Source organism: Babylonia areolata, chromosome 23, assembly GCF_041734735.1.
Source record: "Babylonia areolata isolate BAREFJ2019XMU chromosome 23, ASM4173473v1, whole genome shotgun sequence".
Taxonomy (NCBI): domain Eukaryota; kingdom Metazoa; phylum Mollusca; class Gastropoda; order Neogastropoda; family Buccinidae; genus Babylonia; species Babylonia areolata.
Genome location: NC_134898.1, coordinates 1,698,511 through 1,714,894, shown reverse-complemented (window position 1 = coordinate 1,714,894; position 16,384 = coordinate 1,698,511). Strand labels below are relative to the sequence as shown.

Sequence of the window (16,384 nt, the reverse complement as noted above, 5' to 3'; positions counted from 1 at the left end):
CTCTCTCGGCCAAGAGGGTTTCTAGGACAGTCGGCGTTGTATTGGGGTGGTTCCCAAAGGCCAGCTAGTCTTCAACACTGCAACACTGAGAGCCAGAGCAATCTTTCCTCCTATTATGAGAGTTACAGTTCTTCAGGAAAGACTAATCTGTAAATGACTTCCCATTGCAATGAAGAAACCACAGATTATACAGCAGAGAAAACGAAATAATTTGTATCAGTATAAGAATGCATTGGACATTTTTCGGGGGTGGGGGGTGTGGGGGGGAGGAGGAACTCATCACATCAGTGATTCTCGTTTATTTCAATATGAGCACGGGTTATTGCATTGTTGTCAGCACACACACACACACACACACACACACACACACACACACACACACACACACACATCCACGGCCTTCAGAACGTTTGACCACTGCCCGTCCGAGTCGTGTACAATTTTTTATAATATGGGAGGAGACGCACAGCCAGCACATTGTCTGATGATTCCTCTGCCTCCTCTCCCCCCGTCCTCCCCCCCCCCCTCCCCCCCTCCTCCTCTCCCCCCTCTCTGTCCTGACAGGTTAGCGGATGAGGGATGAGGAGAAGTGCATGTGTTATCTCACACTGCCGTGTGTAGGGTACAACCCGTCTGCCGTGACACGCCAAAGTTGGAGGGGGGTTGAGAGGGGGGTGGGGGGAGGTTCGGGGTGGGGATGGGGGGACCATCCAAGGACGACACAATCCGACAGAAGGCAAAGGAGGCAGTCCATCACAGGAACGCGTGTCCGTGTAAAGCAACACCCTGTCTTTATCCCTCCCTGCCCGTGGCAGTGATGGACGCCTGTCCTCAATCAGCAAGACCTGACCTCATCGGCCCTCTGGAGGTGGTGGCACTGATTACAGCACACCACGTCCCTATCACCTCCCTGTTGTCGTGAGCCGTCAGGATTAAAACGTCAGGTTCTTATCAGTCTGCCTGTCCTGATCGCGTGCTGTGTATCAATCATAGCGCGTGCAGCCACCGTCCGCTGTCCTGGTCTGTGGCTCTGTCCTCATCCTGTCTGACAGCTTCCAGTACCTATCTGCTATCTTTCCCTTCACTGATGTATTTACCCCCTATTTTTTAAACCAAGTAAAGGGTCTCAAGGCCTGATGAAGGCGGTGGGTTGTGAGAAGACCAGGCATCGGCGCCTGTTTGTTTTTTCAGCAGTCGTGGGGTATCGTGTTTCGATCCGTCCGGACGCTCAGACACCCTGACCCTGAAACTGTGACTGAGATGCGTGGCAGTCTGGCCTCGTTGACACGTGGACAGCACCGCACACTGACCTGTCAAAGGTCACGTCACATCGGTTACACCTTTCCTCTTCCCCCCCCACATCCTCCCATCTCTCCCCCCCCCTCCCCGCCCCCCCCCCCCGCCCCCCACCATCTCTCCCACCCAATAAACTCCTGGTGTTAAGGGCACAGCGTCATCAACTAAGCTGACGTCACCTGTGACGTTTCAGTACGTGCGTCCTCCTGTGTACTGTTCCGTGACCCAGACAGTGAGATACCTCATCAAAACTACGTCCCCCTGTGTACTGTTCCGTGACCCAGACAGTGAGATACCTCATCAAAACTACGTCCCCATGTGTCCTGTTCCGTGACCCAGACAGTGAGATACCCCATCAAAACTACGTCCCACTGTGTCCTGTTCCGTGACCCTGACAGTGAGATACCTCATCAAAACTACGTCCCACTGTGTCCTGTTCCGTGACCCAGACAGTGAGATACCCCATCAAAACTACGCCCCTGGTCATTTTTATCTGGGCTTCCACAGCAAAGCGGATGATTATTAATATCTCTATGAAGTCACCAAGTTTTTGTTCTGTTTTGTTGTGCCTTGTCTTGTTTTCCCTCTGTGATGCTCTGTTTGTACCTTGAAAAACCAGATTGTATATAAAATGTGTGCGATGTTGTTATTGTTTCTATTTTGTTTCCGTTTTTTCCCCGTGGTGCTCTGTTCAAACCTTCAACAACAAAAACAAAACAACAACAACAGATTATGTATAAACGTGCGATACAAAAAAAACCAAAACAAAACAAAACTTTCTTTTTCAAATTCTCTTCTTCACTTCGTTCGTGGGCTGCAACTCCCACGTTCCGTGGTATGTACACGAGTGGGCTTTTACGTGTATGACCTTTTTTACCCCCGCCATGAAGGCAGCCATCCTCCGGCTTCGGGTGTGTGTGTTGGTTTTTTTTCAAATCGCAAACCCCCTGTGTGTTCCTCAGTCCCGGAACCAGCCAACAGACCCCCCGGAGAAGATCCACCGGCTGACCAGCTCCTACCCCAACCACCGGGACTCCCCGTTCTCCGGGAGGCCGGTGAGGCCCATGGGCCGCCTGGTGATCAGCAGGACCCAGCAGGCCTGCACCACGGACAGCGGACAGTCCAACTCGGCAGAGAACTCCCCCAGCACTGAGGAGCTGGTCAGCATGATGAAGATGAAGATGATGATGAAGAAGAAGCTGGGTGAGTTGTTGTTTTGGTGGGGATGATGATGGTGATGATGGTGGTGGTGATGATGATGATGGTGGTGGTGATGATGATGAAGATGAAGATGATGATGAAGAAGAAGCTAGGTGAGTTGTTTTGGTGGGATGATGATGGTGAGGATGGTGGTGGTGGTGGTGGTGGTGATGATGATGGTGATGATGGTGGTGGTGATGATGATGGTGTTGATGATGATGATGGTGGTGGTGATGATGATGGTGACGATGGTGAGGATGATGATGGTGGTGAGGATGATTGATGAGCTGTTGTTTCGGAGAGATGATGATGATGATGATGAAGCTGGGTGAGCTGCTGTTTCGGAGGGAAGATGATGGTGATGAAGATGAAGATGATTGGTGAGCTGCTGTTTCGGAGGGAAGATGATGGTGATGAAGATGAAGATGATTGGTGAGCTGCTGTTTCGGAGGGAAGATGATGGTGATGAAGATGAAGATGATTGGTGAGCTGCTGTTTCGGAGGGAAGATGATGGTGATGAAGATGAAGATGATTGGTGAGCTGCTGTTTCGGAGGGAAGATGATGGTGATGAAGATGAAGATGATTGGTGAGCTGCTGTTTCGGAGGGAAGATGATGGTGATGAAGATGAAGATGATTGGTGAGCTGCTGTTTCGGAGGGAAGATGATGGTGATGATGATGAAGATGATTGGTGAGCTGCTGTTTCGGAGGGAAGATGATGGTGATGAAGATGAAGATGATTGGTGAGCTGCTGTTTCGGAGGGAAGATGATGGTGATGAAGATGAAGATGATTGGTGAGCTGCTGTTTCGGAGGGAAGATGATGGTGATGATGATGATAAAGCTGGGTGAGTTGTTTCGGTAGCAATTATGGTGGTGGTGGCGGCGATGATGATGGTGGTGGCGATGATGAAGAACAAAAAAGCTGGGTGAGTTGTTGTTTCGGTGGGAAGATGATAATGATGAAGCAGCTGGGTGAATAGTTTCGGTGGTGATGATGGTGGTATGATGATGATGATGGTGGTGGTGGCGGCGATGATGATGATGTGATGATGGTGGTGATGAAGAAAAAGCTGGATGAGTTGTTTCGATGGAAAGATGATAATGATGATGATGATGATGTTGAGTGAGTTTAAGGGGCTGTTGTTTTGATGGGAAGATGAAGATGATGACGACGATGATTAAGTTCGGTCAGTTTAGGGGGGTTGATGATGTTATTTTGTTATGAAGATTATTATTATTATTATTATGACGATGGGTGAGTTTAGAGGGAGGTTTTTTTTAGTAAATGTTTTGTTTATTTGTTTTGTGGGGAGTGGGATGGGGGGGTAGATGGGGTCAGAAAGCCACGTTTTGACACAACCAACAGACCTGGAGGAATCTGGTGAACAGTTCTTTTCAACGACGCCCCAATGACCGTTCGCAGAGTTAAAGGTTGAAAAGGAGGGGAGTGGAAGGAGCATGGAAGGGGGGGTTGATGTGTCTGTGGTGGATGGGGAGTGATGGGGGTGGGGGTGTTAGGGGAGTGTGTTATGTGGTGTGTGAATTGATGGTGGTGGTGGTGGTGTGTGTGTGTGTGTGTGTGTGTGTGTGTGTGTGTGTGTGTGTGTGTGTGAGGAGGTGTTGTGTGTTGCGTGGTGTCGTATTGTGTGTGACGTGTCCCCGTGGTCCCCAGAGATGGAGAAGTGCGCCACCAGCCAGTGGACGCAGTGGGGCCCGTGTTCCAACCCGTGCGGCGCGGGGCTGAGGACCCGGCAGAGGACCCTGAAGAACCCGGGCATCCTGCAGTCCATGTGCAGCCTGGACCTCCTGCAGAAAGAGGGCTGCACGGGGGACTGCCAGCAACCCCCGCCCCCGGACTCCAGACACCACAACCGCCTCTCGGAGGGTCACGGGGACGGCGGTCCTGGACGCCGCCCAGAGGTGGGGGCGGGGGCTGGGGTGGAGGAGGAGGGTCTGTGCGCCGTGACGGGGTGGTCGGACTGGTCGGGCTGCAGTCAGACCTGTGGCCTGGGCATGAAGGAGAGGTGGAGACTCTTCATCAGCAGGTCAGTCACTCCCCGAAGGAGGGGAGGCGGGGGTGGAGGGGAAAAGGAGGGACAAGATAGGATGGAGGGGGGAGGGGCATGATCTCGTGGAGGGGGTAGGGGGAGGGGCATGATCTTGTGGAGGGGGGAAGGGGGAAGGGGGAGGGGCATGATCTCGTGGAGGGGGGAGGAGGGAGGGGCATGATCTCGTGGAGGGGGGAGGGGCATGATCTCGTGGAGGAGGGAGGGGCATGATCTCGTGGAGGGGGGGGGGAGGGAGGGGCATGATCTCGTGGAGGGGGGAAGGGGGAGGGGCATGATCTCGTGGAGGGGGGAGGAGGGAGGGGCATGATCTCGTGGAGGGGGGAAGGGGGAGGGGGCATGATCTCGTGGAGGGGGGAGGAGGGAGGGGGCATGATCTCGTGGAAGGGGGAGGGGCATGATCTCGTGGAGGGGGGAAGGGGGAGGGGGCATGATCTCGTGGAGGGGGGAAGGGGGAGGGGCATGATCTCGTGGAGGGGGGAAGGGGGAGGGGGCATGATCTCGTGGAGGGGGGAAGGGGGAGGGGGCATGATCTCGTGGAGGGGGAAGGGGCTGAGTAAAGATGGTGATGATGACATCAGGAAAGGAGGGTTGGGGAAGGTTTCAGGCTTGAGATGGTGAAGGGAGGCAGAGGAAGGTTGGTTATCTACGTGTGTTTCTTGCGGGTTTTCGCCTCTTCTGTATCTCTGGTTCAAGGTTTAGGTTTTGGTTTTAGTTCAGTGCTTGTGAGAGAGAATCGTGAGTCAGGGCGCTTTGATTGATTTGTTATCCGTTAAAGATTTAACGCTGTGTAGATGTTTTATCTATCTATCTGTCTTTCTGTCTTTCTATCCATCTATCAATCTATCTATATCTTATCTATCTATCTGTCTGTCTGTCTATCTGTTTGTTCGTTTGTTTGTTTATTCATTTATTTATTTATTCTTCTTTTTTATTTCTAATTTTGGTTCACTTCATTTTTTTAAGAGAATCATATTTAATGTTCTCAGAACCAGCAAGGTTTACAGAATGTTTCACAATCCACTTTCACAACAGTCATTGTATTTTCCCCTGTATGTACTGACTGACTGACGTGCTGTACTGACTGACTGACGTGCTGTACTGACTGACTGACTGACTGACGTGCTGTACTGACTGATTGACTGACTGACGTGCTATACTGACTGACTGACTGACTGACGTGCTGTACTGACTGACTGACTGACGTGCTGTACTGACTGACTGACTGACGTGCTTGACTGACGTGCTGTACTGACTGACTGACGTGCTGTACTGACTGACTGACGTGCTGTACTGACTGATTGACTGACTGACGTGCTTGACTGACGTGCTGTACTGACTGACTGACGTGCTGTACTGACTGACTGACGTGCTGTACTGACTGACTGACTGACGTGCTGTACTGACTGACTGACTGACGTGCTGTACTGACTGACTGACGTGCTGTACTGACTGACTGACTGACGTGCTGTACTGACTGACTGACGTGCTGTACTGACTGACTGACTGACGTGCTGTACTGACTGACTGACTGACGTGCTGTACTGACTGATTGACTGACGTGATGTACTGACTGACTGACGTGCTGTACTGACTGACTGACTGACGTGATGTACTGACTGACTGACGTGATGTACTGACTGACTGACTGACGTGCTGTACTGACTGACTGACTGACTGACGTGCTGTACTAACTGACTGACGTGCTGTACTGACTGACTACTAACTGACGTGCTGTACTGACTGACTGACTGACTGACGTGCTGTACTAACTGACTGACTGACTGACGTGATGTACTGACTGACTGACGTGCTGTACTGACTGACTGACTGACGTGCTGTACTGACTGACTGACTGACTGACGTGCTGTACTAACTGACTGACGTGCTGTACTGACTGACTACTAACTGACGTGCTGTACTGACGTGCTGTACTAACTGACTGACTGACTGACGTGCTGTACTGACTGACTGACTGACGTGCTGTACTGACTGACTGACTGACGTGCTGTACTGACGTGCTGTACTAACTGACTGACTGACTGACGTGCTGTACTGACTGACTGACTGACGTGCTGTACTGACTGACTGACGTGCTGTACTGACTGACTGACTGACGTGCTGTACTGACTGACTGACGTGCTGTACTGACTGACTGACTGACGTGCTGTACTGACTGACGTGCTGTACTAACTGACGTGCTGTACTGACTGACGTGCTGTACTGACCGTGCTGTACTAACTGACGTGCTGTACTGACTGACTAACTGACGTGCTGTACTGACCGTGCTGTACTAACTGACGTGCTGTACTGACTGACGTGCTGTACTGACCGTGCTGTACTAACTGACGTGCTGTACTGACTGACTAACTGACGTGCTGTACTAACTGACGTGCTGTACTGACTGACTGACTGACGTGCTGTACCTACCGTGCTGTACTAACTGACGTGCTGTACTGACTGACTGACTGACTGACGTGCTGTAATGACGTGCTGTACTGACCGTGCTGTACTAACTGACGTGCTGTACTGACGTGCTGTACTGACGTGCTGTACTGACTGACTGACGTGCTGTACTGACTGACTGACTGACTGACGTGCTGTACTGACTGACTGACGTGCTGTACTGACTGACGTGCTGTACTGACCGGGTGGGGGTGTTCAGGTCCTCCAAGACAGTGGACTGTGGCGTGCACCTGGTGGAGAAGGATCTGTGTCGCGGCGCCATCTTTGACTGCCGGAAAGCCAACATGATGAAGAACTTCTCAGGTCAGTCCTCAAGGCCTGGATCACCTCACCAGGCAGTGTGTTGCTGGATTGGTCACCTGTGCTGGGTGGGGGGGGGGGGAGAGGGGTCGGGGGGGGGGGGGGGGGGGGCTGGGTGAGGCTGTAAATTGTTGCATGCGCATTATTTGTGGTTATGTCGTTTGTTTTCTGTGTTTGGTTTTGTTGTTTGGGAGGGGGGGGGGGGGGTGTTTTGTTTTGTTTTTTTGCTTTTTGGTGTGTGTTTGTGTGTGGGTGTGGGTGTGGGTGTGTGTGTGTGTGTGTTTTGTTTTGTTTTGTTTTTTGTTTCGTATGCGGGGTTTGATTTGAATACATGTGTGACCGTATTGGGTTTTGTTTTGTTGTTGTTTTTCAAATCAAATCAATCAAATCAAAAACACTTTATTAATCCACATGGAAATTAAGTATTGTTGTTGGTAGTTGTGAGTTTTGTTTGTGTGTGTGTGTCTGTGTGTGTGTGTGTGTGTGTTCGACAGAGAGCACATAAAATTATGTTCTCATGTCATGTTTGTTTCTAACTGAACCATTGGTGTTGGGCGCTTTGAGCAGCGTTTGTTCTGGAAATAACACCACCTGAAAGTTAGGCATTGTTACTAAATAGGTATGTGTGTGTGTGTGTGTGTGTGTGTGTGTGTGTGTGCAGTACGTCCTATGCGTACAGCAGGAGACGCTGAATTTCAGCCGTGCTCTTGTAACTTTTTTTTTTCTCCTGTGTCAAACCTGACAGGAAACAGCCGGGCCGCCACGGTGGCGAAAGGGGGGTGAAGTGATGCAGGGGAAATAATTCGTGCTTTATGCACAGCCAATAGTCTAACCAGAGTTACGTGTTCCTTGTAATGTCGCTTCATTGCTCTCGCATCTGGGTGGTGACAAGCCATCATTCATTCATTCATTCATTCATTCATTCATTCATTCGTTCATTTATTCATTCTGTAAATCGCTCAGAGCTTGGTCTCCGACCGAGGATAAGTGTTACATAAGTATCCTTATCATTCATACATCTATTCATTCACTTATCCATCCATTCATTCATTCATCCATCCATTCATCCATCCATTTATTCATCCATCCATCCATTTATCCATCCATCCATCTATTCATCCATCCATTCATTCATTCACCCAACCGTTCATTCATTTATACATCCACCCATTCATCCATCTATTCACCCATTCAATCATCCATCCATTCATTCTTTCATTCATTCATCCATCCATTTATCCACCATTCATTCTTTCATATATTCATCCATCCATTCATTCACCCATCCGTTCATCCATCCATCCATCTATTCATTCACCCATCCGTTCATCCATTCATACATCCATCCATCCATCATCCATCCACCCATCCGTTCATCCATCCACCCATCCGTTCATCCATCCATCCGTCCGTCCATCCATCCGTTCATCCATCCACCCATCCGTTCATCCATCCATCCATCCATCCACCCATCCGTTCATCCATTCATATATTTATTCATTCATCCAATCATTCACCCATTGACACATCCCCTCATTGTGTGGTGCACAGCCATCTGCAGCCTGGATGCTGACGGCGGTCCGTGTGGCGGCAACTTCCCCCGCTGGTTCTACAACAGCAGCGTGCAGAAGTGCCAGGTCTTCAGCTACGGCGGGTGTCGCGGCAACCACAACCGCTTCGACTCCGAGGACGACTGCGTGCAGCTGTGTGCCGAACACATGGGTCAGCTCCCTGCTTCTTTCTTTCTGTCGTAGCAGTAGCAGTAGCAGTAGTAGCTGCAGTGGTTGTAGTGGTAAAAGAAGAAGTTGTAGTAGCAGTAAAGCGCGGTGAGCCCCATCTGAGACAGGGGCACTGCACTATATAAGCTTGCTTCTCTTTTATCATTATTGGTAGCAGCAGCAGTAGTCGTCGTATTAATAGTAGCAGCAGCAGTAGTCGTCGTATTAATAGTAGCAGCAGCAGTAGTCGTCGTATTAGTAGTAGCAGCAGAAGTAGTGGTAGTAGCAGCAGCAGTAGTCGTCGTATTAAAAGTAGCAGCAGAAGTAGTAGTAGTAGCAGCAGCAGTAGTCCTCGTATTAATGGTAGCAGCAGAAGTAGTAGTAGCAGCAGCAGCAGTAGTCGTCGTATTAGTAGTAGCAGCAGAAGTAGTGGTAGTAGCAGTAGTCCTCGTATTAATAGTAGCAGCAGAAGTAGTAGTAGTAGCAGCAGCAGTAGTCCTCGTATTAATGGTAGCAGCAGAAGTAGTAGTAGCAGCAGCAGCAGTAGTCGTATTAATAGTAGCTGCTGCAGCAGTAGTCGTCGTATTAATAGTAGCAGCAGTAGTAGCAGCAGTAGTCGTCGTATTAATAGTAGCAGCAGTAGTAGCAGCAGTAGTAGTCGTATTAATAGTAGAGGCAGAAGTAGCAGTAAAAGTAATAGTAGTAGCAGCAGCAGTAGTAGTAGTCGTATTAGTAGTAGCAGCAGAAGTAGTAGTAAAAGTAATAGTAGTAGCAGCAGCAGTAGTAGTAGTCGTATTAGTAGTAGCAGCAGAAGTAGTAGTAAAAGTAATAGTAGTAACAGCAGCAGTAGTAGTCGTATTAGTAGTAGCAGCAGAAGTAGTAGTGAAAGTAATAGTAGTAGCAGCAGTAGTAGTAGCAGCAGCAGTAGTAGTAGTCGTGTTAGTAGTAGCAGCAGAAGTAGTAGTAAAAGTAATAGTAGTAGCAGCAGCAGTAGTAGTAGTCGTGTTAGTAGTAGCAGCAGAAGTAGCAGTAAAAGTAATAGTAGTAGCAGCAGCAGTAGTAGTAGTCGTGTTAGTAGTAGCAGCAGAAGTAGTAGTGAAAGTAATAGTAGTAGCAGCAGCAGTAGTAGTAGTCGTGTTAGTAGTAGCAGCAGAAGTAGTAGTAAAAGTAATAGTAGTAACAGCAGCAGTAGTAGTCGTATGAGAAGTAGCAGCAGAAGTAGTAGTAGTCGTATTAGTAGTAGCAGCAGAAGTAGTAGTAAAAGTAATAGTAGTAACAGCAGCAGTAGTAGTAGTAGTCGTATTAGAAGTAGCAGCAGAAGTAGTAGTAAACAAAAAAAATTTTTCAAGTAGTAGTAGCAGCAGCAGCAGTAGTCGTCTTACCAGTAATAGTAGCAGCAGCAGTAGTTGTCGTATTTGTGGTAGCAGTAGAAGTAGTAGCAGCCTGCAGATTTATTTCTCTCTTTTTTTATATGATTAATTTGTGTGTGTGATGACATCGTGTAAAGAACCTATCGTCCATTCTACACTCAATAAAACATATTGCCATCCTTTCTTCTTTTTTTTTTCTTTCTTTTTTTTTTTTTTTTTTTTGCGGGGTTTGGTGGGGGCATAGTCTAAAAAAGCTTTCATCCATTCTACTCCAATAAAACATGTTACCATCCTCTAAGTCGTCGGTTTTTTTGTTGTTGTTTTTTTTAATAATTATTATTTATTTATTTATTTATTCGTTTACTTATTTAGTTGAGACTTCATCAAGTTTTTGCACCTTATGCATATTATTATTATTATTAGTGGTAGTTTTTTGTGTGTTTTTTTTATGTATTTATCTATTATTTATTCACCCCCTTTTTTTTTCTTTCTTTCTTTCTCAAAGTCTGACTAAGCGCGTTGGGTTACGCTACTGGTCAGGCATCTGCTTGGCAGATGTGGTGTAGCGTATATGGATTTGTCCGAACGCAGTGACGCCTCCTTGAGCTACTGAAACTGAAACTGAAACTGGATGGGTAGGGGGGTGGGGTGGTGGCATGGTGTAAAAAAAAAACAACCCAGCTATCAGTTGATCCAATTTACCCTCAATAAAAACGTTGCCGTCCATTTTGTGGGGTCTGTAGATTTGAGGGCGTGGTGTAATGAAGTCTCCAGCTTTGTCCAGGCTAATCTGAAGAAAACATGTTGCCCACCTTTTCGGTGTGTGGCGGGGGGGAGGGGGGAAGGCGGGTGGTAGTGGGCCATGATGTAAAGAAGTTTCAGTTATCCAATCTTCCCCTCAGTAAAACATGCCGCGTCCAATCTTGCCCTCAATAAAACATGCCGCATCCATGCCGCGTCCAATCTTCCCCTCAGTAAAACATGCCGCCTTCCTTTTTTCTTTTTTTTCTTTTTTTTCTTTTCTTTTTTTAAATGGGTGCTGGGTGTTGAGAGGGCTATGATGTAAAGAAGCGTTCATCTCATATCAACTCTCCCCACCAACTAACACGGTGTGACGCCGCCCCTTGCCCCCTCACCAGCGGAGGCCCAGCGCCAGGGTTCGGACCCAGGGGACAAGGACCGGATGTCAGACAGCCGGGCGGCCCAGGCGGCGCGGAGGACGGAACGCGAGAAGCAGCGGCTGGCGGAGAGACAGCGCGTGCTGCAGAGGCAGGCCATGGAGGACAAGCAGCGCCAGATGGAGGCCGACGCCAGGCAGAAGGAGCTGCTCCTCCACAAACAGCAGCTGGCACAGCTCGGGGACTCCATGAACCTGGAGGAGGTCAAGGTCAGTTGGGGAGGGGGGGATATGGGGGGGATATTGGTTGTGTGTAGGATGGGGGGGGGAGGTGGCGTGTGTGTGCGTATGTGTTACAGTGAAAGTAAAATTTTTTTAGTTTTAGATGATAAACTGAATAAGCAACAAGTGCTTTTTCTTAATTTTTTACATCATGTGTGTGTGTGTGTGTGTGTGTGTGTGTTCGAACGCAGTGTCGCCTCCTTGAGTAACTGAACTGATCATACATTCATTCATTCATTCATTCTGCCACTCACTCACTCACTCACTCCCCCCCCCCCTACCCCCCACAGCGGGCCCTGCAGAGGGTGGAGGCCCTCCTGCAGCAGACTGAAGCCCTGGACGTGGAGCCCCGGGCCAAGCTGCTCATGATGCGCGAGCAGAAGCGGATGCTGCGCCGACTGCGCCGGAAGCAGAAGCGGCTGGTGAAGAGCCGCAGACAGCGGCACGGGAGGCACGGCGGAACGCGGTCCAGGAGACGGCGACGACAACGGAAACATCACGAGGGTCCTTCCGTGGACTGTCAGGTTGGTGGGGGGTGCTTGTCGTTGTTGCTGTTGTTGTTTTTGTTGCTGTTGTCGTCGTCGTTGTTGTCGTCGTCGTTGTTGTTGTTTTGTTGTTAGTGTCGTTGTTATTGTGTAGTTGTTGTTTTGTTGTGGTTGTTGTTTTGTTGTGGTTGTCGTTGTTGTTGTCCTTGTTGTTGCAGTCAAGGTGTATGAATCAATATTAACTCGTTTAACCGCAGAAAGTTTAGTGAAATGAGATCAGCTTTAAGTGGCGTTTCCTACTTTGTGGATACGTGGGAATGCCATCACTGATTTTGCCGAACAAACGTCATACGTCATCCCCAAGAGGAACAAGTTAAATAATGGTGACTGACATCCTGACATCACGGCAAGCTCAATGCTAACAAGGTGACAGCTCTTCACTGATAAGCAGACTTTGTCAGCAGTCGTCAATGGGTGAGAGACAGACAGACAGACAGACGCACCATGGTATAATCGGTTAGACGTTGCAATGGACTTCTGTGATGTATGGTTGTGATGGTTACAAACCTGTTCGTAACATCGTTGTTGTCTTTCTTCATTATACGCTTCCATTATCCTTAGCTACGATGCTTCTAAACGTGGGTTGTCTTCCTTTCCGACATGGACTGGCCGCCAGGTGACGCCGTGGTCCTCGTGGTCATCCTGTTCAGTCACGTGCGGTAAGGGCACCATCACACGGAGCCGCGCGGTGAAGCGTCAAGCGGAGAACGGCGGGCGGCGCTGTCCGCGTCGCTTGGTGAAGACGAAAAAGTGCCGCGTCAACGTGAAATGTCGTGAGTGCTTTATGATGGTTGATGGGGTGGGGGGAGAAGGGGGGGGATCCGGGGGGCCAGGGGGGGTGGGGTTGAGAAGGTGGGAGTGGGCAGGGGGGCTGGGGGCGGAAGGCTGAGGATGGAGAGAGGGAATTATTTATTTGTAGTGTGTGTGTGTGTGCTCTCTCCCTCTCTCTCTCCCTCTCTCTCTCTCTCTCTCTCTCCTCTCTCTCCCTCTCTCTCTCCCTCTCTCTCTCTCTCTCTCTCTCTCTCTCTCTCTCTCTCTCTCCCCTTCTCTCTCCCCCTCTCTCTCTCCTTCTCTCTCTCCTTCTCTCTCTCTCTCTCTCTCTCTCTCTCTCTCTCTCCCTCTCTCTCTCTCCCTCTCTCTCTCTCTCTCTCTCTCTGTCTCTCTCACTGTGTATTTGTTCTATGTGTGTTTGGTGTGTATATGTGTTTTGTATGCATGAGTGTGGGTGTGTGTGTGCCGGTGTGTGTGTACACACGTGTGTATGTGCATGAGTGTGCGTGTGAGCGTGTGTGAGTGTGAGTGTGTGTGTGTGTGTGTGAACATTGATGTGAGCTGTGTGGTGGTGTCCAGCCATCAACTGCAAGATGGGCCCCTGGGCCGAGTGGTCCCCGTGCTCCGAGTCGTGCGGGGAGAACGCCGTTCAGATCCGCCGCCGGCGCCGTGTGCAGAAACCCAAGCGCGGCGGCCTGGCCTGCCCCTCCAAGAGACAGACGCGATTCTGCAGCCTGCCCATGTGCCCCGATGCTGATGTATGACACGTTTCTTCATCCTCCCCCCTGCCCCCACTGCCCACTGCTCTAAAAATAGATGTCTAATAATAGGTTTCTAATAATAGATTTCTAACCAAAAAAATCTATTTTCAGATCAGTGCCCCCATGCCCCCTCCCCCTCCCCCCCTCTCCCCCTCCTCTCTACCCCCGATCCCCTGTCGCTGTCAGACTGTCTTCCTCCTGATGTTGTCTTGATGTTTTAGTCCTGTCTCTTCTCAGCATTGGCTCCAGCCTATTGCCGGAATTTTAGTGAAATAATAAGTTTTCTTTCATGAGTCAGTGCCTCTTCAGGGATGAGATTTTATTCAAAGCAGTTTCGGTCAGTGTTTTCGTTCTGGAATTGATCCGAGGCTGACAAATCCAACGAGCCCCATTTTCTTTTTCCACCGACGAATATTGAGGTGAACACATTTCAGAGATGAAATAAATGCAGTTGATCTTTTAATTTCAACAACCTGTTTTTTATATATATATATATGAAAGGAGAATTTTATTCACTTATCTTTCATCACGACTGCAGAAAAACTACATGCCTAAATCGGAAATTCCCCCAAGTTAGAAGTTCTTATTTGTCAACATTCAGATATCCAGATTCTGTTTATTTCTTATCATTTCTTCCTGATTTCTTATCATTTCTTCCTGATTTCTTATCATTTCTTCCTGATTTCTTATCATTTCTTCCTGTGTTTTCAGTGTCAGCTGGTCTTTTGTGCATTGCAACAACCTAAAACATAGATACCTCTGTTGGATATATATATATATGTGTGTAATGCGAATATTGACTGTGCAATGGAGGCATAGTTGGAGCCAATGGGTTACTTTTTGTCATGATAAATTACCCGCATGTCCATTGATATTGTATCGGTTGTGTATTGTGTCATAAAGCCATTGCAGAAGACAGCACCGTAAAGTATCTGTGTACCTTCATGCAGGCGTGTATGAATGTGTGTAATCACGTGACCTGTGTACAGGATCGTGAGTGTATATCGTGTGCACTTTGACGTTTGTCAGTGTAGAATGCACTGTGTTTTTACAACCTTGTAATGCGATGTTGTTTCGTAAAAACGCAGCTAGTGAACATGTACATAAGTTACATACTACGTTTAGCACCGCTTTGCTGTGTAGGGGGCAGTGGGTGTTTCCCTTGATTTAGCAGTGGTTGACAGGCGGTGAAACGGACATTGATCAGTGTAGGCTTGACCTGATCATTTCCCATGGTCTCTTCATCGGTAAAGGATAAACAAACATCTAGCGGTGTGCTCAGAATTACGTGACGTCAGTGTGAAGTATGCTGGCATTGATCTATTTTGTTACGTTTCTTGCTTGTTCAACCGTTTTATAGGACAAATGGTTCAGGTGTTCGTATGATGAGATGGTTTGAAGGGGAGTTTAACTGTTTTATATGGCAGTACGGCCAGTCCTCTCTTCTCCTCTACACAGACCCCTCGGATGTCCAGTGGGTGTCTGAATGACCCAACCTTTAGCTTCCGTCGTCAGAATTGTGGTATTCTTTGTCAACATTCACGTCTTCAGTATAAGAGCCTTCCGCTTGCAATATTTTGATGATGGTAATTGGGGTGAAACGCTGTTAACGTCGTCTCTTTCGCCGTTCGTATGGAAGAGTAAGGTGTTGGTACGGTGGGATGTTTTAAAGAAGAGTTCAGCTGTTTTATGGGACAGAATTGAAGGCGTTTGTATGGCGACTGGTAGTGTAAAGAAGAATGAAAAAGGGTGCAGATGCCTTGTCTTCATAATCATTTCTTAATCTAAAATTTGACTTGTGATGAAACAGATAAGTGAACTCAAAGCACGCTGTAGCTTGCGACCACCATTTTATTCTGTGAATCATGGATCACGGTGCTGATGGTATTGTCCTGTGTGTAGACCAGTGCATCAGCCAGTCCCTGCACATTGCCTTCTGTACACAGAAAGCGTCTGAAAGCTTGACATTATTGATCTGTTAGTGTCAGTTGTTTCTGTCACTTCTTTGTGACAGTGTCCAACATCAGATTACAAAGTACTTGCCCACGTCAGATTACCAATACTTGTCAGCATCACATTACCAATACATGTCAGCATCACATTACCAATACTTGTCAACATCACATTACCAATACATGTCAGCATCACATTACCAATACTTGTCAGCATCACATTACCAATACTTGTCAACATCACATTACCAATACATGTCAGCATCACATTACCAACAAATTGTCAGCATCACATTACCAATACATGTCAGCATCACATTACCAGCAAATTGTCAGCATCACATTACCAATACATGTCAGCATCACATTACCAACAAATTGTCAGCATCACATTACCAACAAATTGTCAGCATCACATTACCAATACATGTCAGCATCACATTACCAACAAATTGTCAGCATCACATTACCAATACATGTCAGCATCACATTACCAGTACATGTTAACATCACATTACCAGTACATGTTAACATCAC

At 48.2% G+C, this 16,384-nt stretch overlaps 1 protein-coding gene across 4 annotated transcripts in view; it reads left to right on the top strand.

Moving 5' to 3' along the window:
• The window catches only part of LOC143298073 (spondin-1-like), a 325,817-nt gene that overhangs the window by 298,452 nt on the left and 10,981 nt on the right, over positions 1 to 16,384 (top strand). For all 4 annotated transcript variants that reach the window (XM_076610751.1, XM_076610753.1, XM_076610750.1 and 1 more), the window contains 8 exons: positions 2,259 to 2,499; positions 4,172 to 4,544; positions 7,231 to 7,334; positions 8,883 to 9,053; positions 11,559 to 11,806; positions 12,109 to 12,342; positions 12,980 to 13,136; positions 13,714 to 13,892. In XM_076610751.1, coding sequence (XP_076466866.1) covers positions 2,259 to 2,499; positions 4,172 to 4,544; positions 7,231 to 7,334; positions 8,883 to 9,053; positions 11,559 to 11,806; positions 12,109 to 12,342; positions 12,980 to 13,136; positions 13,714 to 13,892 — 1,707 coding nt within the window. The remainder of the gene's footprint in view (positions 1 to 2,258; positions 2,500 to 4,171; positions 4,545 to 7,230; positions 7,335 to 8,882; positions 9,054 to 11,558; positions 11,807 to 12,108; positions 12,343 to 12,979; positions 13,137 to 13,713; positions 13,893 to 16,384) is intronic.